Source organism: Pipistrellus hanaki (assembly GCF_964339955.1).
Source record: "Pipistrellus hanaki genome assembly, chromosome: 2".
Lineage (NCBI taxonomy): Eukaryota > Metazoa > Chordata > Mammalia > Chiroptera > Vespertilionidae > Pipistrellus > Pipistrellus hanaki.
In genome coordinates, this window is record NC_140504.1 from 168,033,474 (window position 1) to 168,056,190 (window position 22,717).

A 22,717-nucleotide genomic window follows, 5' to 3' on the forward strand; every position below is an offset into this window, starting at 1 on the left:
CCATTATGCTGAGTGAAATAAGCCCATCATTAAAAGACAGATACTATATGATTCTACTTATATGAGGTACTTAGAGTAGTCAGATTTGTGGAGACAGAAGGTAGAATGGTGGTTTCCAGTAGCTGAGGGCAGGGAATCGGGGGAGTTCTTGTTTAATGGGAACAGAAGTTCAGTTTGGGAAGATGAAAAAGTTCTGGGGATGGATGGTCATACACAATGTGAATGTACTTAATGCTACTAAGCAGAACACTTAAACATGTTTAAATAGTAAATCCTATGTTATGTGTAATTTACTACAATTTAAAAAACCTGCATCCATTTATTATTTCACAGTTCTGTAGATCAGGCATCTAGGAAAGGTTCTCTGCTTAAGGTCTCACAAAACTGAAATAAGGTATTGACCAGTTTCGACTCTCATCTGGAGGCTCTGAAGAAGAACCAAAGGGAAAATCTGCTTCCAAAGTCATTCAGGTTGTTCGCAGAACTCAGTTCCTCAAGTCCTTGTTTTTTCGCTGGCTGTCAGCTGAGATCTGCTCTCTCAGTTTCTAGAAGCTGCACGTACGCCTTGTCATGTGGCACCCTCCATTTTCCAATCAGCACGCCACATCGAATCCTTCTAGTGTTTTGAATCTCTCTGACTTCCCATTTTGCTACCCTTTATTTAAAAGACCTCAATGATGTGGAGAAAAGGGAACCCTTGTGCACTGTTGGTGGGAAAGCAGGTTGGTGTAGCCCAGGGGTCTTCAAACTACGGCCCGCGGGCCACATGCGGCCCGCAGAGGAGTCTGATCCGGCCCGCCAGGTTTTTTGGGCAGTGAGCGCAGCCCGAGGTGTTACAGTAGGAATTAGTAGTTCATATAGTCCGGCCTCCAGCTCTCTGAGGGACCGTGATCTGGCCCCCACTTTAAAAAGTTTGAGGATCCCTGGTGTAGCCACTATGCAAAACAGTATGGAGTTTCCTAAAAAAATTAATAATGGAACTGCCTATGATCCAGCATATACATATTTGAAGAAACCCAAAATATTAATTTGAAAGAATATAGGCACCCCCATGTTCACTGCAGCATTATTTACAATAGGCAAGATGTGGAAACAATCCAATTACCCATAAACAGGCTAGTGGATAAAAAAGGGGTGGCACATATATACAATGAATATTACTTCTCCATTTGTGACATATGGATGTACCCAGAGGGTGTTATGCTAAGTGAAATAAGTCAGTCAGAGAAAGACAAATACCATATTATTTCACTTATATGTGGAAACTAAATAACACAATAAATGAACAAACAAAATTGAAACAGACTTATAGATACAGAAAACAGACTGATGGTTGCCAGAGGTTTGGGGGATTGGGGACCTAAGGGAAAAAGGTGAAAGGATTAAGAAGTACAAATTGCTAGTTATTAAATAGCCATGGGAAATATAGAGTATAGCATAGAGAATATAGTCTAGTTATTATACAATGTAATAACTAGGTGCCAGGTGGGTATGGGAAATATTGGGGGAACATTTTGTAAAGTGGTATGATTGTCTCACTACTAAGCTGTACACCTGAAACTAATCAAAATAATATTGAATGTAAACTAGAAGTAAAAAATAAAAGTAGTCTTGGCTGATGTTGCTCAGCTGGTTGGACAAAAGATGGCAAGTTCCTGGGCAGAGCACATACCCAGGTTGCAGGTTTGATCTCTGGTCGGGGTGCATGCGGGAGGCAGCCAATCAATGTTTCTCGCTTACATAGATGTTTCTCTCTCCCTCTCCCTCTCCCTCTCTCTCTCTCTCTCTCTCTCTCTCTCTCTCTCTCTCTCTCTCTCTCTCTCTCTCGTCAATTAAAAATAATATGAATAAAATTAAAATTCCTGATTAAAAATAAGAAAAAGGCATCATGTGATTAGATTAGGTTATGCCCACCAGATAATCTCCCTTTAGCCATACAATCAACCCATTGATAACTCATCCTGTAACATAATCACTGCAGTGAGATCTCATCATTCACAGTTTTTACCCACATGCAAAGGGGCAAAGGTAATGGAGGGAGGGGTAGAATTCTTTCTACCACACAGCAACAGAGAAGAACCAGACAAACCTGTGTGTAATCTTATTTTTGCCCTTTAATTTGTTGACAGGAAGAGGGGAGTTACTGGTAAGCTTTTTGAGCTTGAGTTTTCTCTCTCTCTCTCTTTTTTTTTTTTAAAGCAGGTAGTATAATATCCTTATAGAATTTTTGTAAGGCTTGGGCACCTGGTACATAGATGGAAGCTATTAATTAGTAATTCATATATGTGTGTGTGTTCAGAGGTACAGTTAACTCTTGAGCAGTGCAGAGGTTAAGAGCACCAACTCCCCCTCTTGTGCAGTTGAAAATCTACATATAACATTTTTTTTTTTAATTTAAGAAATCTTTATTGTTCAGATTATTACAACTGTTTCTCCTCTTCAGCTTTTCAGCGTTTGTGCTCCTTTCTCTTTTTCTAGTTGTAAAACATCCACTCAGCCAGCTTTCTCATGGTTCTGGGTGATAGATGTTTTGTCTTTTAGTTGTAATTTTGAAATTGTTATGCAAGGCAGCAATTTAGTTGTTTATCTTTGCTTCCATCTTGGTTTTTGCTCTATATGTAACTTTTGACATCCCCAAAACTTAACTACTGTTGATAAGAAGCCTTACCAATAACACACAGTCCATTAACACATATTTGTATGTTATGTGTATTATATACAGTAAAGCAAGTTAAGAAAATCATAAAGAAGAGAAAATACATTTATATTATTTATTGAAAAGAATTCGTGTATAAGTGGACTCGTACAGTCCACACTCTGGTTATTCAAGGGTCAACTGTATTTTCAAAAAAGCTGGATTTCCATTTCTTCCTATTTAAGAAACATCTGGAGAGTTTGCTTATAATATAGGTTCCCAAGTCCCATTCTCTAGACGTACTGTTCTAGAATAGGGTCTGAAACTTTTATTTTATTTTTATCCTCACTTGATATGTTTTATTGATTTTAGAGAGAAAGGGAGGGAGGGAAAGTGAAACATTAATATGAGAAACATTGATTGGCTGCATGTGCCTTGACTGGGGACTAAACCCACAACCTAGGTTTGTGCCCTAACTGGGAATCAAACCTGAGACCTTTTGATGTACAGATGGCACTCCAATCCAATGTCCACCCAGCCAGGGCTGTTCAACAGACCCGACACATCGTATTGTGCAGCCAAGTTTGGGACCACTAGCATAGTAGAAAGAGTAAGAGAGACTTGGGGCTGAGTCTCATTCAGTTATACTCATTACTAACTGTGTCTATGGGCAAATTTCTTAACCTCTGTGAAGATAATAATATATAACTTTCATGGTGTTGGGAAAATGTCCTGAGAGACTAAAGAAAGAGACCGACAACTCCAGCATTACATCAAGAGTTTATTAAGGGAACTTAGATTAGCGGTGTGTCTTGGGCAGTGGCTAGATAGCATGGATATCCTCTATTCAAGATGGTAGGTGCTAAGGAATCCTATATAATAAACGGCAGAACAAATGAATAAACAGTTGCTATGATGTGCTTTGACCACCAGGGGGCACATGTGGAACATGGTGGGCGTCAGTAGCAGGTGGCAGAGCATGGAACATGGTAGACCACCTGCAGTGGGATGGTGGAGCAGGTGAGCGGGGGCACCAGACCAAGGCACAGCACCGGTCACTGTCATTGGGGTGAGCCTCTGGTGGTTACTGAAAATTCTTTGCTCCCACACGCCGTGGTCCCGCCTGGTGCTTGCACCTGCTGGCAGCACCCGGCACCGGTCCTGATCGCTCTGTACCGTCAGCGGGTGCGAGCAGCAGTGGCAGCGCCAGCCTCATTTGCACTCGCTGACAGCACCAGCCCTGTTCATACCCACTGCTGACGCTGGCACCAATCGCTCCGTGCTGTCAACGGGTGCAAGTGAGGCCAGTGCTGTCAGACAGGGGACCCGAGGGCCACGGTGGGAGGGTCCGGGTGGAGCAAGAGGATTGGCCGAGACTCACCCCTGTGTCCACTGCAGCCTCACGGCCCACAGTTTCTTTCAAGGTGCACGAATTCATGCACTGGGCCCCTAGTTATATAGAACAGGGCAAATGGACAGAGGTACTGGGGTATGAGCCACCCTAGGTAAGGGGGAAATGCATAGATGCAACAGCCTGTTCCAGGAATCAGCATGAGCTAGCACACCGGGCAGTATAGGGGAGGGGCTGCTCAGTGTCTGAGATTTTATGGGAAACAAATCTCTGTTCTGGCCCAAATCTAGCTGGATCTAACTTGAGAGTCCACATCATGGAATAGTCTCTCCTCCACACAGGATTGTTGTGAGGCTTAGCAATTATGTTTGCATAGGATTTAGCACTAGTACACAACTGATATATATAACTGCTATGGATGATGATGTAACAGTGATGGGGATTCATATGCATCTGTCATCTAGAGTCCAAATGAGCTTAATGAGCTAACATTGATCCACACCATAGATCTCTTCCCACCTCTCCATCCATCCCGTCCTATATTCCAACTATACTATACTTTATTTCTCTCATTGTGTTTCTTCATTCCTCATTGATTTTGAGATACATATTTTTAATTTAATTTTTCAATTATGGTTTACATTCAGTATTATTTTATATTATTGTAGTTTCAGGTGTATAATGGTTAGACGATTATATACTTCACCCAATATTTCCAGTTGACATTTTTTGTATGTCAGGAATTTTCTGTGCCCTCCCTGGTGAGCTCATCTTTAAGGGACTTTTTCAAATGTTTGTTCTATTGTGAAGCATTCCTGATTCACATACCCTCTCCTCTGCCTTATCACAACATTTGTCACTTATAGCCATGAAAGTACCTACATTTTAACTTGTCTGATTTCCCCATTTGATAGTGAGTTCCCCATCCACTGTCAAAAGTGCCTGGTACATAGTAAGTTATGTAACAACAAAAATGCTTATTGCTGATTTTGTATATTTATAAAATAATGAATAAATGTTGGAGAATTGACCTTTACTATAGATTACATACAAAGGAGCTGTGGAAGTTATCTTAAACACAACATAAGCCAGTTGTATGATATATTTTCTAAAAAAAAAAAAAAAGCAAAACACCCATGTGGTTTTTATTCTACATGAAAGGAGACTAAGGAAAGGAAGCAGTAGTAATTGAGGAAGCTCTCAGGATTAGGCACTGTGCTGGATGATTTGCACTTGTATTTCCATGATCTCCCTGTTAGGTAAAAGGTGTTGCTTCATTTTACATGTGAGGAGGCTGGGACTCAAGCTCCTTTTAGTAACTTTCCAAAGTTATACAGTAAATGGTGAATCTGGGATTGAACTTGGGTCTGTCTCCAAAACCCTGTTCAGTCCTTAATGTCACCGTGATCCTCTGTTTCTTGACTAGAAGAGTTAACATAAAAATTCTCAACTTGTCGCAAGGTAGTGTAAAACCAGCTGAGGAAAGCAGAAGAGGAGAAACCATTTCCTTCCCATCTATTTCCTTTATTGTATTGGGGGCAGAGTGTGTGCCACTAGATGGTGCCCTTGCCTTGATGGAAAAGTAAAATGTTGGTTTAGTCCTGGTGTCTGATTTTTCCTCCTTCCCAACATACTAGCTACAAGCAAAATATTGACTTTTACAGGCAAAATCTAAAAAGTGGAGATGTAGTAACATTAAAGAGGTAGTATGGAGTAGAGACAAGAACAGGCCATGTATGAAATGGAATTCCAATCTGGATTTTGCTAATTATTAGCTTTGTGACTTCAGGCAACTCATCTATTCAGCTGTACATTTTCTTTATCTCTGGAATAGGAGTCATGTCATTTATTCATGAAATTATTCTACATGAGTAGCAAATTAGTTGATATAAAGTATCCAAACACAGTATCTGGGACTTAGATTCTTAGTCAGTGGTAGTTACTGTCTGTTGTAATTAATAATTACCATTGATAAGATGAATCTCAGATTCTGAGGAATTCTACAGGGTCTTGAGAATCATCCAAATAATATTCAACATAGTTTTAATGCTAAATGTATTGTGACTTTTCAAAAACTATTAGTGCATATGTGATTTAAAGTAACACTTTTTTACCGGGTTCAGTGAAACTGAGTACTCCATTTTCCAATTGTGTTGATCATTAGAGTTGACTAATTATGAGTCAACTGTTCTCTTTTCTTTTAGTTTATCACAAGAGAGGTTAGCAGGTACCTTGACGGATTATTAATAGTTTTGGCACTGACTTTTTCTGCTGGTGCTTTATCTCATTGATTCTACATTATTTTTTCATATGTTAACATCTCTGGCATTGGGATATATCTTATAATCGTTGATATCTTATAATGGATGCAATAAAGCATTATTTTTAGATTAATGTAAAATCTTAAGATTGTCCTTTCCCCTCATCTCCTTAGATTTGCTTTTATCAATTGTCTTCTCATTTCATTATGAAAAATTACTGTATTAATATATGCCCTTTTTGTTAATTCAGTTGCTGTTATGCAAGAGTCATCTCATCCTTGTGAATTTGATACTAAAAATGTCCTGTTTTGGGCAAGATGTAAACATTTATTGAGTCCCTGTGTTTGATACATAGATGTCATTAGGGTTATATTTTCTGAATGTTTATAATATTTCATAATTACAAATTAAAAATTAAATAAAAAGAAAATAATGAAAAACATTTCAGGAAAATGTTAACCAAAAGAAAGCTAGGACACAGTATTACTTTCAGACATAACAGACTTTAAGAAAAAAATTTAAAATTGTTATGGGAAAAAGAACACCAAAAACCCAATATTGCATAGATAACATTCTTTGACAACAGGGGAATAAATTAGAAATCCCTTAACAAAACAATAGCCACCACCACTTCACATGCATACTACTAAATAATTCATTGGTGAAAGTAGAAATCATAATGGAAATTATGAAATATTTAAACCTGAATGATAATGAAGGGACCACATGTTAAAACCGCATCTAAGCCTATGATTTATAATCTTAAATGAATGTTATAAAATAGATTAAAAATTAGTTGAAAAATTAGAAAAAAGAAAAATAATGATAAAATACAAAGAAGAAAGTAACAAAAAGAAATTTTTAGGACAGTCACTTATTAATGTAGATGTCAAAACTTGAACAAAATATAGCATACCATACCCAGTAATGTACAAATAAAAAGTATTATGACCAAATAGAGTTTACTTTGGGAATAGTAGGATGCTAACTTTAAAATTAATTACTTCACCATGTTAACATTAAAAGAGGAAAATTACATGGCCATCTGAATAAACACAGAAGCAGCAGTGAATAAAATGAAACATGCTTGATACCAGATTAAACAAGCTACAAGATATCAAGCTACATTACAAAGCCATGGTTCTCAAAACTGCTTGGTACTGGGACAAGAACAGACATATAGACCAATGGAACAGAACAGATAACCCAGAAATAGACCCAAGCCTTTATGCTCAATATTTGACAAAGGAGGCAAGAGCATACAATGGAGTCAAGACAGTTCTTTAATAAATGGTCTGGGAAAATTGGTCAGATACATGCAAAAAAATGAAACTAGATCACCAATTTATACCATACACAAAAATAAACTCAAAATGGTTAAAGGACTTAAATGTAAAATGGGAAACAATAAAAATCTTAGAAGATTCCATTGGCAGCAAAATATTAGTCCTATGTGGTAGTACTATCTTTACAGATACAGCGTCTAGGGCAATGGAAACTAAGGAGAAAATAAATAAATGGATTACATCAAAATAAAAAGCTCTGCACAGCAAAAGAAACCATAAACAAAAATAAGAAAACCCACTGCATGGGAAAATATATTTGCCAATGTTATCTTAGATAAGGGTTTAATCTCCAAAATTTACAGGGAACTCATACAACTTAATAAAAGGAGGATAAACAATCCAATCAAAAAATGGGCAAAGGACCTAAATAGACACTTTAAAAAAATATATATATTTTATTGATTTTTTTACAGAGAGGAAGAGAGAGGGATAGAGAGTTAGAAACATTGATGAGAAAGAATCTTCGACCAGCTGCCTCTTGCACACCCCCTACTGGGATCTGCCCGCAACCGACATACATGCCCTTGACCAGAATCGAACCCGGGACCTCTCAGTCCACAGGCCAACGCTCTATCCACTGAGTTAACCGATTTCAGCCTAAATGGACACTTTTCAAAAGAGAACATACTGAAGAGACGTGAAAACATGCTCAAAGTAACTAATCATCCGAGATATGCAAATCAAAACATTAATGAGGTACCATCTAATATCTGTCAGAATGGCTATCATCAACAAATCAACAAATGACAAGTGCTGGCGAGGATGTGGAGAAAAAGGAACCTTCGTGAGCTGCTGGTGGGAATGCAGTCTGGTGCAGCCACTGTCAAAAAGTTAAAAATGGAACTACTATTTATCCAGTAATCCCACTTCTAGAAATATATCCCAAGAAACCAGAAACATCAATCAGAAAAGATATATGCACCCCTATGTTCATAGCAGCATAATTTATAATAGCTTAGAGTTGGAAATAGCCTAAGTGCCCATCAGCAGATGAGTGGATTAAAAAACTGTAATACATCTACAGAATGGAATACTACGCTGCTATAAAAAAAGAAACTTTTACTATTTGCAACAGCATGGATGGAACTGGAGAGCATTATGCTAAGTGAAATAAGCCAATTGGAGAAGGATAAATATCACATGATCTTACCCATATGTGGGATATAATGAATAACGTAAACTGATGAACAAAAATAGATCCAGAGACAAGGTAACACTGAACAGACCATCCAACCTTAAAGAGAAGGCAGGGGAGTGGGTGGGGTTAGAGACCAAACAAAGGACTTGTATGCATGCAATTAGCAAAACTAAGGCAGTGGGGGGAGTGGTGGAGGGAAGGGTTAGTCAGGGAAAAAAGGAGACATATATAATACTTTAAACAATAATTTAAAAAATCCTATGAATACATGTAAAAAAAAATGATTAAGCAAGCTAGAGACAGAAGAGACTATTCTTAACCTGATAAGGATATTTGCTAAAAGCTACAGTGTGCTAAATAGTGAGATAGTAGAAGTATTGTCTTTAAAATCAGCAGCGAGGTAATGGTGCCTTTTTTTGCTGCTTCTCCCTCCCCCTTCCTCTCTGAAATCAATAAAAATATTCTTTAAAAAAAAGCAAATGACACATTACAAATCAGTTCTATCACTCAGTAAACGAAACTGGATCAGTTGGCTGCCCATATGGAAAAAAATTAAATTACTCTCTATCTCATGTTGTACACAGAAATAAATTCCAGAGGTATTAAAGGTATAAAATGGAAATTTATACTTAGAAGAACGTATAGAAGAATGCCTTTATGATAATAGGACAGAGAAGGATTTCTTAACGCACAAACCATAATAGAAAAGACTGGTAGATTTAACAACATTCAAATTTTAAAACCTTTGAAATACAAAAGGACACCACAATTAAAGGGAAAAACAACCCTTGACTGGGAGAGGAAATATATACAGTGTAGACAACTGAAAAAGGATTGACATCCAGAATATATAAAAAACTACAAATTAATAAAAACAAAAACAAAACAACCAAAAGAATGTATACAAATCAGTAAAAAAAAAAAAAAAAAAAAAAAGCAAAGCAAATTGTTCGCCACCCTATTACTGCCACCTAGAACAATGCCTGGACCGTTCACTACATACTCGCTGAATCGATGAATGATGCTTAAGCAGGTCCTTCATGCAGCAGCATCTTTGGTGAGCAGGCTGGACCTTGAGCTTTCCTGCTTCCTTCTGTATTGTAGAATCCTCTCTTCTCTCTCAACTATGTGCTCTTCCAGAGTAGAGATATATTACTTTTATTTTTATCCTCTGGCTGTTTTGGAAGCTGTGTCAGCAGTCCATGTCCCAAAGGAGTCATCATTTTTTTTTTTTTTTTTTTAAATCATCTTTAGAGCTGGTTTAGGAGCCCACTTTTCTCTTCGTGAAAAGGGAGATTGGCTCTAAAATAGCCAACAGCCTAAAATAGACTTCTTGTTGTGGTTTTCCCCCCCAAATCATGAGAAAAAAAATAGTTTTTTGAATTTGACACCAGAACGATGATTTATGTCTGTAGTATGTTTCTGTGTACACTAGAAAGGAGAAGAGGGAGTCAGGAAATTCATTTGGTTGTATAAGACTGCCACTTGGGTTACTTTCTGTCTGGAACCTGAATAGTGCTACCCTGTTGGCACAATGGGTCATAACAGTAAGACTGAAAAAAAAATTTTGATATTTTTTTTTTGATGGTTTGGCTTACAAATAACTTTGCTTAACAATAGAATACTATTCTACATTTGGATTAGTGTAGGGGTTTTGCTTTTCAGATGTAAAAAACAAGTTGCATAAATTCAGATAAAAGGAGAGGAAGGCTGTTTGGTACAATTTGGGGCAATTGGTAAATCTCTAGAGGTGAGAAGTAGGCATGGAGCAAATCACTGGGGCCTTTTGTAGGCTAGACTATGGAATAAGAGATGCAAATCTTGTCCCTAAGCCAGAACATATTTAGACTAGAAGGGGGTTCTATTCATTATTATGGCAGGACAATAGCATAATCTGGAACTGTCCCAGGCAAACCAGGTTATATGATCACTTTATTTGAAAATGAACAAGAACCATTGATTTGGTTACATATCCTACAAGGAATGGAAGGTTAAAATAAATTTTGGGTAGGAGGCTTATACAAGTCTGAATAATCTTAACTAGATGGGAATGTGAGAGGTGGGGCAATTGCTAGATGAGGACATATAATTGAAAAGGATCGTTGTGGTGGTGGTGGTGGTGGTGGTTATTGTTGGATAGAGAATAAAAACTTGAGCATGTGCAAATGCAGGTAGGAGGGAGGGAGGGAGGGAGGGAGGGAGGGAGGGAGGGAGAGAAAGAGAGAGAGAGAGAGAGAGAGAGAGAGAGAGAGAGAGAGAGAGAGAGAGAGAGAGAGAAGTTGAAAATTGGTAAAGTAAGAGACACAAGGAAAGGTGATAGGGGATGGAGCTTATTTTCAATTATGACAGGTGGAAAGGAAGCAAGAGTGGGTACAGATGCAGATGAGGCTTTAGGTGAGAGGTTTAGAGTTCCTACCTGATAACGGCACATAATATTGTGGGTTCAAGGAAAGTAGAGAAGGTTTTAAATAGCTACAGTGGACAATGGGAGAAAGACCAATAACAAGACAAGGATGCCCCCTGTCGCCACTTCTATTCAACATTGTGTGTCACTCTAGTGGCCGTCTTAAACCAGGCTGTCCTAGCAAATGAATAAAGCAAGGAAAGTAAATATAAGGTATAATGATTGGAGTAGAAGAAATAAAACTTATTATTCACAGCAACTTAACTGAGCATACAGGAAAATCCAAAAGAATCTGTAGATGGACTATTAGAATGTGTAATGTTAGAAGTAAGGGTAGTGATTATCTTTGTGATGGAAGGCAGGTCGAATAATTAGGAAAGGTTACAAGGAGAGGTTCTCTTCACTGAGCTTGTACAGTTAGGATTTTGTATATCTTGTCTTTCAATATAAATTTGTTTTCAAATAATATAATATATGTAAAATGCTTATCATAGTGCCTGGCTCATTGAAAGTGTTCAGTAACTGCCAGTATCAACTCTTCACTGTAATTCAGTTCTCTGTGTTGCCAAGGTCTAGGACAGTGCTGTTCAGGACAACGTTCTACAATCATTAAAGTGTTTTGTGTCTGCACTGTCTTGTTCCATAGCTCCTGGAACATTTGGAAATATGACTAGTATGACTGAGGAACTTATTTGAAAATTTTACTTATTAATTATAATTAAAAATTAAATATCCACATGTGACTGATGGCTGATGTATTGCATAGTGCAGGTCTAGGGTATTGTGACATGAGGAATGAGTGACTGAAGGAGAGTGGCAGTGAAGTTTAAATGAAGAGGCAGGAATGTAGGATGAATTGTGCATCTGTACATTGAAGAAAGCTCAGGGTAATGGCAAGACCTGATTGGAGCAGGAGATAGCTAGCTCCATTCCAAAGTCTTCAAAGAAGCATTTGGATAGAGGAGGGGGAAAGTGTAACAGACCAGAAAGGATGCCTTCTTCCAACTAGGTTGTCAAAGGTACTTAGGTAGAAATGTTTCTGAAGCACAGCTTAGGTAATTAAGAGCCATGGAAGGAATTTCAAGAAAAAAGTGGTCAGCAGCAGCAATAATACTTCAGAGTGGTGCTATGTGACAAAGCTAGAGTAGTGAAGGGGTAATTGGAGGCCTGTGAGAGCACAGTTTGTTGCCCGAATGGGGAAGGAAACTAGATTGCAATAGTGGATGAAAGGTTAAGGCATGGTCTGTTTTCAAAAAGCTCCTCTTTAAAAACATTGAGAAACTAAATGATAGCTTGGGGTTGTGCTTTTGTTTAACAAATAGTGGAGAAGTGAGCTTGAGGAAGGATATAAGTGAAAAAAACAAAAAACAACCTGTTTTTATTTAGCGTGTGGAAGAAATGCTGAGACTGACTGAGTACATTAGAGTCTCTGTGAGGTGAAGAGGGAAGGGGCTGGGTATGACAGTGGCAAGGTTAGTTGGGCCAACCTTGGACAGTCTAAATGGCATTATGAAGAAATGTTGACTTTATTTAATAGTTCATGGAGAGGCGAGGAAGACTTTAATTTAAAAAAATTTTTTTTGTTAATCCTCACCCAAGGATATTTTTTCCCATTGATTTTTTTTTTTTTTTTTTTTTTTTTTTTTTTTTTTTTTTTTTTTTTTTTTTTTAGAGAGAGTGAAAGGGAAGGGGGGAGACACAGAGAGAGAAACATCAATGTGAGAGAGAGGCACATCTATTGGTTGCCTCCTGCATACACCCTGACCAGGGCTGGGATCGAGCCTGTAACCAAAGTATGTGCCCTTGACTGGCATCGAACCCCGGGACCCTTCAGTCTTCCAGTCAACACTCTCTCCACTGAGCCAGACTGGCTAGGTTGCAAGGAAGGCTTTAAACATCTGGATCTCCTATAAGAGTCTGTGTTTTAGAAATATTACTCTGGTAATAAGGACTGTGGACTAAAATGTGGCCAGACTGAAGGCAGACAGATTGCCTTATCAAGCAAGAAGTGATGAGAGCCTGAATTAGGGCACTAGCAATTCATTGGATGGGGAAGAGTTGGTGAATTTGAAAGTATACTCACAGAGTTGTGTAAACATCACTGCAATCAAATTTAGAGTGTTTCTAAAACCCTATAAAGAAACCCATTCCCATTTTACCGTGCCTCCTCCCATCTCCTCAGCACTAGGTGATTACTAATCTACTCTTGGCTGCTATGAATTTGCCTGATTGATGTCAATGAAATCATACATGTGGTCCCTTGTGACTAGCTTCTTTTTGCTTAGCATGTTTTTAAAGCTCACCTGTGTAGAGATTCCTTTTTGCCTTGTATTGTTGTCACCTCTTTGCATGTTTGATATCCTGCACTGGAATATAAGTGCCCAGGGACTACTGTTATATATTCAAGAGCTGTATCTAGCACATATTTTTGTATTTAGTTATGACACAGCAAATATTTGATACATCATAAATTAGAAGGTTAACTCAATCACAAAATTAAGTTAACCAGAACAAGCTGCTCCCATACATGCCTTCTCACTGAGGTGTGTCTATATTTTCTGTCATGGAATAAGTAAGTCTGGCTCTGCCATTGACTCTTTGTGTGATCTTTGTTAAATCATTTGCTCTCTGGAGACAGTTTCCTTATCTGAAAATGGGGATAAACATCCCTACTCAATCTGAAACGGAGGAATAACTAAGATGATTCAAATTGATGGGATTTGGATAGAATTTGGGTTCATCTAGAAAGCCTCTGAGAAGGCTGAATAAATGTTTGGCTCTGTTACCTAATCCTCCTGGGATAGGTGTAGCCTTTTCCCATGGGATTAGGTTATTTTGGCCATTGCGTCTTTTCAACCCCCATTTTCAAGGTCCTGGTTTTGTCTATGGCACACTGTTCTTTTGTCACCAATCTGGGGCATTTTACCCTGTCCCATGTTCTCTAGATTTTCTCTCTGGAATAGTGAAGACACTATTTCTTTCTTAAAGACACCAACCAAAGCATAGCTTCCTGTCACTTCCCTTAATCCCTGTTTTTTTAATAGGATGCATGTAGTTGAATATAAAAAAATTAAAGTGTAAAACCCATCCTTCCTGAAACAATATATACATGCAATCCCCTCCTCCTCCCTCTTTTGGAGAGTTGTACATATTTTTATTTAGAAATGCTGAGTGTGATTTGTTATGTATCAAAATAAATAAAATAGTTTTTGACTTCTAAGATCTCATAGCAGTTTAGTGAGAGGAGACAGACATCTGATAAACAGATAATCACAGTATAATGTGAAAAGTGGAATAGCAGAACCATATATGAGTAGTTATAGGAGCACCTGGAAGAAGTGATTGGGACAGTGTTTTAAAGCAAATGTCACCTGGCATTTCTGCACTAACAAGTGTAACAGAAGCATCCTGATGAAGAGCCATCTGTGCTATTTGAGCCTTACAAAAACCTGGTGAGGAGGAGGTTTTATACTTCCATTTTAGAGAGTAATCTACTGGTAAAGCTCAGAAAGGTTCAGTGAGTGTCTCTTACACACAGGTCCTTAACTCAGATTCTGTGTTTGATCCCTCTCCCTCCCATCACATCCATGCCCTTAAAGCAAGGATAGAAAGTACCCCCTCTCCTTTAGTTCTTCCTCCTAAAGCAAAACTAGAGCCGCAGATTCCCCTTTTCTGTGTCTGGCTTGCTTCCAGCGTCTTCATCGCTGCATTGAGCATTCCTGGGCTGTAGCAGTAGTGAATATTGCTGATGTCATTGTTTGCCTTATTGGGATTTTGCTCTTTGTTTCACAGGGAGCTGTGATTGGTATAGACGATGAGGACGACAGCACCTTCACAATAACTGTTGATCAGAAAACCTTCCATTTCCAGGGTGAGCTGAAAGAAGAGATTCTTTCTCTTCTAGTCCCAACTGCTTCTTTCATTTTCTTTTGGGTTGTTTGCCGAATGAGGTTTTGCAACTGATCCTGCATGAATGAGCAAACAGGAACGCTCTGGTTGAAGTGGTGCTGCAGGTTAGGGAGGGATTTGTATCTGCAGTGGATACAGATCTATTTGAAACGACTGGATCTGGCTGCAATTGGAGATTAAAATTTTAAAGGATAAAAATCAGTGAAAGGAGAGAGTAATGGGCTGCTGCTGCTGCTGCTGGCTTGTGTTTACACAAGGTTGCTGATTTTCTTTATCGAGGAGTATGGTTCTGCTTCTGCATGAAGAATCTAAAGACTGATTATGAAGGTTGCAGTGTTTGTCCGTGTAAAACTCAAAATGTAGATTAAGTTGAAGCTACTAGCAACCTTTGGTTTAAAGGTTTTGCTTTGCTTCAAGAACTACAAGTTTGCGTTCATTTCACCTGCATTTCTGTATCTTGTCTGCCAGCCGTCATTTCTCTGCTATTATCCTTTTTTTTTTTTTATAGTTAATAACACCAATGCCATCTGCCACTGCTATGTTTCGGCATTGCATGCTATGGCTCACCGGTAGAAAGGGTAAGGTATTGTATGATCATTCTCATTTCATCTTGCTTTGAAAACTCTAAACCAGCAAATAAAAATAGATTGTAATGATCCTGTCATAATATATCTCTTATAGTAACGTTAGCTTCATTATTAATGTTTTTATTATTCATCCAGAATAACCTCTATTTTACCTTTAAAGCAGTCCAAGAAACTTAGAAATGAGAAGATATGGATATGGTTAGCACTTTCTTTGAACTGAAAGTGACAATGCACTGTAATAGATGATATATCAAGATAAAGAAATATTAAATTTACAGCTTAAAATGTTTTGGTTATCAAGGTTCACAGTGATCAGATGCTATCTGATGTTCAGACAGCTTTTGTCCTTTTATGCTAGGGTATTAAACTGCAGTTATTTTTCTTCATTGTCTTGTTTGAGAAATTAACACCTAGAAATGAAAGATGAAACTTATATACAGTAAAGACAAACCAGTGTATTCAAAAGTGATATCTCTAATGCTTTTAAGGAAAGCACCCATAAAAATATTTACTATTTGGTCATATTCTTTATTCAGAGCTGCTTACTAATGATGCTCTCCTGAGATTTTCATAAAATTTTTTAACACATTTAAAATCTTATTATAAAAGCCCAAGGCCTTTATTTTTAGGTTAAATATGTAACACTGCTTACAAACTAAAGTAGATAATGCCCACACACTAGAACTCATTTTTTGAATGAAGTTGAATACTTGAATGCGATTCCAGTCATAGCTGCTGATGCAGGTGAAGGCTGCAGTATGGAATCCTCTCTCTGCAGTTGCTAAGGAGACGCCTTCTCTGGATATCCAGGAACTGTATTGTTTGCTTGCTAAAGGAGAGGAGACTCAGACCTCTAAAGCAAAGGAGCCTCTACCTTCTGATTTACTTTTCAATTATTTATTTTAAACTCATCTCCCCTATACCACTCCTAGATTTATGTGGCCTGCTTGTAAGACAAGCAGTTCTTTTAATGCATTATTTAAATGACAAGGATAAATATTGATATATGTATTTTTATATGGATTCTTATTTCTGAGGCCATCAGACTTATTTGTTTCTTTTCTAGTGAAATAATAATGGAAGTCTCAGGCAATATGAGATTATCTAGCTTTTTAAAGAACTCACTAGCACTCTCTCTATATATTCTCGGCAAAAATGAGTTAATTCACATTCATAAGTTCTTGCTCATAAGAAATTCTTTGAAATTTGATAAAAAGTTCTTATTGTTTGATAAATCTTATATTCTTGATGAGAATTGAAAGCAAGTTTGACTTTAGCATGTTTAAATGTGTTGAATTTTTATTTAATATACTAGAATTCTTATAAGCAAATGAAATATCAGTTGATGCAACTATAAAACAAATTCTGTTTTCATCAACTATTAAAGCGAAAGCTAGAATTTGTTCAGATATATTCATTTATTCAACATCTACTTTAGACCTTCTAAGTTCTGGGGATATTGTAATGAACAAAACAGATGCTTGCTGGAGTCATCCATTCTGGTAGAGGAGAAAGCCAATCAACAAGATAAATTAGTAAAGTATAAGTAAATAAGAGAATGATGAGTCCCAGGGAGAAAAAAAAAATAAAGCAGAAAGGGAGGACATGAACTAGAAGTGCGTGGATGTGTGTGGGGGTAGTTTTGGAATTTTAGAGTGGCTAGGAAATGACTCACTGGGTGGTGCCTCTCAGTGAAAGAGCTGAAGGAAGTGAGGGAGCAAGCTGTCAGGGTTCCCTGGGGTGGGGATAGGGATACATCATTATAAGCAGAGGGAAGAGTAAGTGCCAAAGTCTGTGCCTGCCGTATTTGAAGGAGGCCAACTCTGGTTGAGTGTAAGTAACCATGGGGGAAGGGAGTGGGAGGTGAGATTTGAGACTGTAGGGAGCCTGGTCATGTGAGGCCTCTTCTATGCCACTGAAAGGACATTGAATTTTGTTGAGATGAGATACCATTAGAAGGTTTTGACCAGAGGAGTGACATGATGTGATTTTTTTTTTTTTTTTTTTTAACAGTATCATTCTGGCCACTGTTGAGAATAAAAGGCAGAAGGCAGGGACAGAAGCAGAGAAACTAATTAGGAGGCTTTGTAATCCACAAGAGAGATGAGGATGGCTTCCATGGTAGCCTTGGGAGGAGAGGTAGTGAGAAGATGTCAAATTGTATATGTATGTTTAATCAATAGTATTGAGGTATTAACATAAAATCTATAATAATAATAGCGTAATGTGCTAATTAGACTGGACAGCTGAACAACCTTCTAGACATCCTTCTGGACAAAGCTGGGGCTGCGAGGGCCAAGCCCCTTGCATGAATTTCGTGCATCAGGCCTCTAGTAAAATATAAACATTATACAGTTCAATGAATGTTGGCAAATTTAATCAAGATACAGAACATTTCTATCATCTACAAGATTCCTTTATTCTTTGAGTCAGTCACCATTGCCAGCCCCTGGTCCAAGTCAACCATTGATCTACTTTAAATAGAGATTAGATTTTTCTTTTGGAGAGTTTCACACAAATGGAATCACATAGTATATACTCTTTTTGGTCAGGCTTTATTTTAGCTCAGTATAATGCTTTTAAGATTCATCCATGTTGTATGTATATGGTAGTTTGTTCCTTCTATATTGCTAAGTAATAGTTGCATGTGATATCAATTTTGAAGGTTGAACTGTATATAGAATGTGAGAGAAAGATAGGAGTCTAGGTTGACACCAGAATTTTGACTTGAGCAACAACAATGGAGTTGTCATTAATGGAAGTGGTGAAGATTGCAAGAGGAACTAGTTCAGCGGGGGGGGGGAGGGGGGGGGGGGGGAGTGGGGGGGGGGAGTTGAGAGTTGTCAGGGGATGTGGGCATCAAGATCTTAGCCTTGTATGTGCTGAAAAATAAGTTTTCAATGCCTATCAAACTTCCAGATGGAGATGTTTACAGTTGAGGTGCTGAGTTCAGAGGGAAAGTTCACACTGGAGAAATAAATTTGGGAGTCTTTGGCATATAGATGGTATTTTCAGCATAAAGGTAGAGAGAAAAGAGAAAAGGTCCAAGTAATGAACATTGGAGCACTCCAATATTTATTTAGAGGGCGCAGAGATGAGGCAGAACAGCCAAAGAGATTGAAAAGAAGCAACCAAATGAAGAAGGAAATCCAGGTGAATGTGGCATCCTAGAAGCCAAGAGAAAGTGTTTCTAGGAGGAAAGAGGCAACAAGAACTGTGTCAGATGCTCCTGATAGATCAAGTAAATTGAGGGCTGAAAAATTATTATAGGATTTAACAATTAACAGTCCATTGGTGACCTTGAGAAGAACAGTTTGAAGGTAGGAATACAGACAGTGTTTTCAAGTTCTTCTGTAAAGGGAAAGTGGGAAATACAGCAGCAGCTGGCACAGGGATGAGAACAAGCGAGTTTTTGTTTTTGTAAGGTAAGAGAAATAATAGTATCTTTTTATGCTACCGACAGTGATTCAATAAAGAGAAAAAATTGGTGCAAGAGAGGGGTGAATTGTTGGATCAGTGTCCTTGAGAAGGCAGGAGAGGAGGTGGGGCATTGCCTTTGATTAGGAGCATGGACTGTTCATCCATGGTATTGAGAAAGAAGGTCAAGTGTATGGAAATATATGTAGGTGGGGTGTTACACATCCCCTTCATTTCTATTTTGGTTTAAATCTCTAGCTGCTCTACATAGTCTGTATCCTGAAACATCATTTATTTATAATAAAGAGGATTGGTGCCAGGAAGAAAACAAACTTCTTTGAAATAATGAATAATTATTTCATTACAGTGATTCTGGTAACTTGATATTACAGATTATCTCCAATTATAAAGAGACTAGAGGCCCGGTGCACGAAATTCGTGCATGGGGGCTGAGGGTGTGTCCCTCAGCCCAGCCTGCACCCTCTCCAATCTGGGACCCCTCGAGAGATGTCGGACATTCTTCTCAACCCAGAACTACTGGCTCCCAATTGCTCATCTGCTTGCCTTCCTGATTGCCCCTAACCACTTCTGCCTGCCTGATTGATGTCTAACAGCCTCCCTGCCAGCTTGTTTGCCCCCAACTTCCCTCCTCTGCTGGCCTGGTCACCCCTAACTGCTCTCCCCTGCAGGGTTGATCACCTCCAACTGCCCTCTATTGCAGGCCTGGTCCCTCTCAACTGCCCTCCCTTGCAGGCCTGCTCCCTCCCAACTGTCTTCCCCTGCTGGCCATCTTGTGATGGCCATCTTGTGTTCACATTGGGGCAGGATCTTTGACCACATGGGGGCAGCCATATTGTGTGTTGGAGTGATGGTCAATCTGCATATTACTCTTTTATTAGATAGGATAAAGGCCTGGTGCACACTGGGGGCCAGCTGGTTTGCCCTGAAGGGTGTCCCGGATCAGGGTTGGGTGTGGGGTGGCCTGAACAAGGGGCCTGTGGTGGTTTGCAGGCTGGCCATGCCCCCTGGCAACCCAAGAAGAGGCCCTGAAATCTGGAATTTACTTACTTTCTACATTTAAAACTTTGTAGCCTGGAGTGGAGCCACGCCTCTTGGGTGCTCAGTGGTCGGCAGCCATTTCTGTTGGAATTTGTGTATCTTCTATAATTGAAACTTTGTAGCCTAAGTGGAGGCCTGGGTTGGCCAGGGTGTGCAGAAAGCTTTGCTTCTTCCATTACTAGGGGCAACCCTAGCCTCCCGCTTTTTCCAGTTCCATGGCTGCTGCCATTTCTGTTTGGATTTGTTTACCTTCTATAATTAAAACTTTGTTGCCTTGTATGTAGAGTAGAGGCTTAGGCCGGCAAGGGCAGGCGGAAAGCTTGGCTTCCTCCGTTGCCTGGGAAACCCAAGCCTCCCTCCTGCTCTCTGTGGCTGTAGCCATCTTGGTTGGGTTTATTTGCATACTTGCTCTGATTGGCTTGTGGGTATAGCAGAGTGATGGTTAATTTGCATATTACTCTTTTATTAGGTAGGATGCCTTAAAATTCTTAATTTTAGTTAACTTCAGTTTTGAATAGGCAATAATTGAATTTCAGTTCTAGCATGTTAGAGGTTTTAAAAAGTTTGAAAACTACAACTTTATTCTATACCTTTTAAAGAAATATTAAAAAGAAAGTACTTGCCAAATTATCTTTATGAACTGGCTCTTTTTTTTTTTTTTTTTTTTTTTTTTTTGAGCAAGGGCAAAAATGATCTCTTTTCCTGTCAGCCAAAGTTGTTTGCATTTATAGATTCATTAGGCATTGGGTGGAAAGCAGCTTTGGTATTGTCTGGCTGTTAAATTCAAACATTTATTGTATGTGTACTTTGTGTTCAGAACCTGGCGTATACAGGTAAGACATAGACCATGATGTCAAGGAGCATGTAAGGAAATAATTATAATGTGAAATTGCTGTAGCAGAAGAAATGTGTATAGGGCACTAAATACAACGGAGAGTCAGCCATTCAGTGCTTCACAAAAGAATAGAGTTTTTCTTGTTTCCAAGTAATTTTTTAAAATAATCAAAAGTAAAAATCATAATAGTGCTTAAAATTTCAAGTTGTTCAGAAGTATAGAATGTAAAAATTAAGAGTTTCCTGTCATGAGGTGCTGTCTCCTTTCTCTCCTTCATTACCTTTTCTATCAAATAGAGTTCTGAAGATTGAACCGAAGTTTGTCAAATGGAGGGGTGTTGTAGCATGTGCAGAGTTATGAAAATATGACCCTGCCAGAGTGTTCACAAACTGTGAATGTTTGGTACTATTAGAACATTTGGGGGGGGGGGGGGTGTGAGGCTGTAACGATATGAGAGGTAACTGATATAAAAAGGTTATATTTTTATCCTGAGGTCAGTGAGAAGCCAGTAAAGCAGGATTTTAAGCAGAAAAGAGAGAGAATAAGACAAGGGTTTAGGTAATAAATAGCTGTAATTGTTAATGAGGCTCCGAATGGATGAAAGCAGTGGTAATGGAACAGGAGAAAAGGAAATAGACTTGAGAATTTTAGGAGATAAATCTATAGGGACTAGTGATTGGTTGGAAATTGGAGGTGAGAGAATGAGAGTAGTAAAGATGACCATTTTGTGTTGGCTTACTATTTGGCTGTTGTCAACATCTGAAATAGAAAATCCAGGAACCTCTTATGTTTGAGGTGTCGGTGGGACACACAAATGTACAGTAGATGGTGATGGCAATTGGATCTGAATCTGGGCTGGAGAAGATTTGTGGTTGTCAGGATATTGCTGGTAGGGGAACCAGAAGTTGAACATTTGAATGCCTAAGGGCTAGTAAATAGAAGATTTAAAGTTGAATGAAGATCCTAGCAATTTGGAGAGCCCATGCCCTGTTTGAAAAGGCAGCTGCTACTTAGTTCTAGACAGTTTAGGTTTTCGGTAATGCTTGTCCAATGTTGCCTGATTGTAAAGTTTTTAAAGTGAAGCCAGAAATCCAAATTTTTGGTGTGTGAGTGGAAGTTTGAGTATATATGTGTTAAATCTCCAGATTAAACTCTACAGCAATGAAGTGGTTTTATTTCTAGTTTTAGAATAGAGAAGCAGGTTCAGAGAGGCAAAGCACCCAGGATTAGTGGATTATTGCCCAGATCCATCTAGATCCATAGTCTTTGAAGTGTGGTCCCAAACCAGTAAGATCAGCATCACCTGGGAACTTGTTAGAAAGAATCTCTAACCCAGACTTGCTGACTCAGAAACTTTGGGAATGGGCCCTCTTTAGTATTTCTGATGTATTTAGTAGGACCATTGGTCTACAACATCCAGTGATCTCACACAGATATTATTCCACTTTATTCTCTTAACAACTTACATATTAGATGGAATTACTCCCAATTTATATATGACAGAAGTGAGACACAGAGAGTCAAGTGACCGGGCCTTGATCTGAGATTGTCTCTTATTATGTCCTAACCTGTCTAGAAAGGTTATCTTGCCCTTAAACAAACCTGTTGTAAGAAATCTAAATTTTTTAAAGATGAAAATAAGGATAAGTATGTGATTAGTTCTACATAAAATAAACCTTCACTTTCAGAGGACTTGACTGAAGACATCATTTAAGCAGTGTGTTACCCAAAATGATTTCAAGTATGAAATATATTTGATATACTTATAAATCAAT

The 22,717-nt window shown here is 38.5% G+C and overlaps 2 protein-coding genes across 6 annotated transcripts in view; one reads left to right on the forward strand and one right to left on the reverse strand.

Moving 5' to 3' along the window:
* Positions 1-22,717, reverse strand: part of CC2D1B (coiled-coil and C2 domain containing 1B) — a 502,063-nt gene that overhangs the window by 19,940 nt on the left and 459,406 nt on the right. The gene's annotated exons all lie outside the window — the stretch shown is intronic.
* The window catches only part of OSBPL9 (oxysterol binding protein like 9), a gene marked incomplete at its 5' end in the record, with an annotated part of 108,616 nt that overhangs the window by 19,395 nt on the left and 66,504 nt on the right, over positions 1-22,717 (forward strand). For 4 of the 5 annotated variants that reach the window (XM_084872897.1, XM_084872899.1, XM_084872895.1 and 1 more), the window contains one exon: positions 14,928-15,006. The exons of the other annotated variant lie outside the window; for it this stretch is intronic. In XM_084872897.1, the coding sequence (XP_084729023.1) occupies positions 14,928-15,006 (79 nt within the window). The remainder of the gene's footprint in view (positions 1-14,927; positions 15,007-22,717) is intronic. 5 annotated transcript variants of the gene reach the window in all.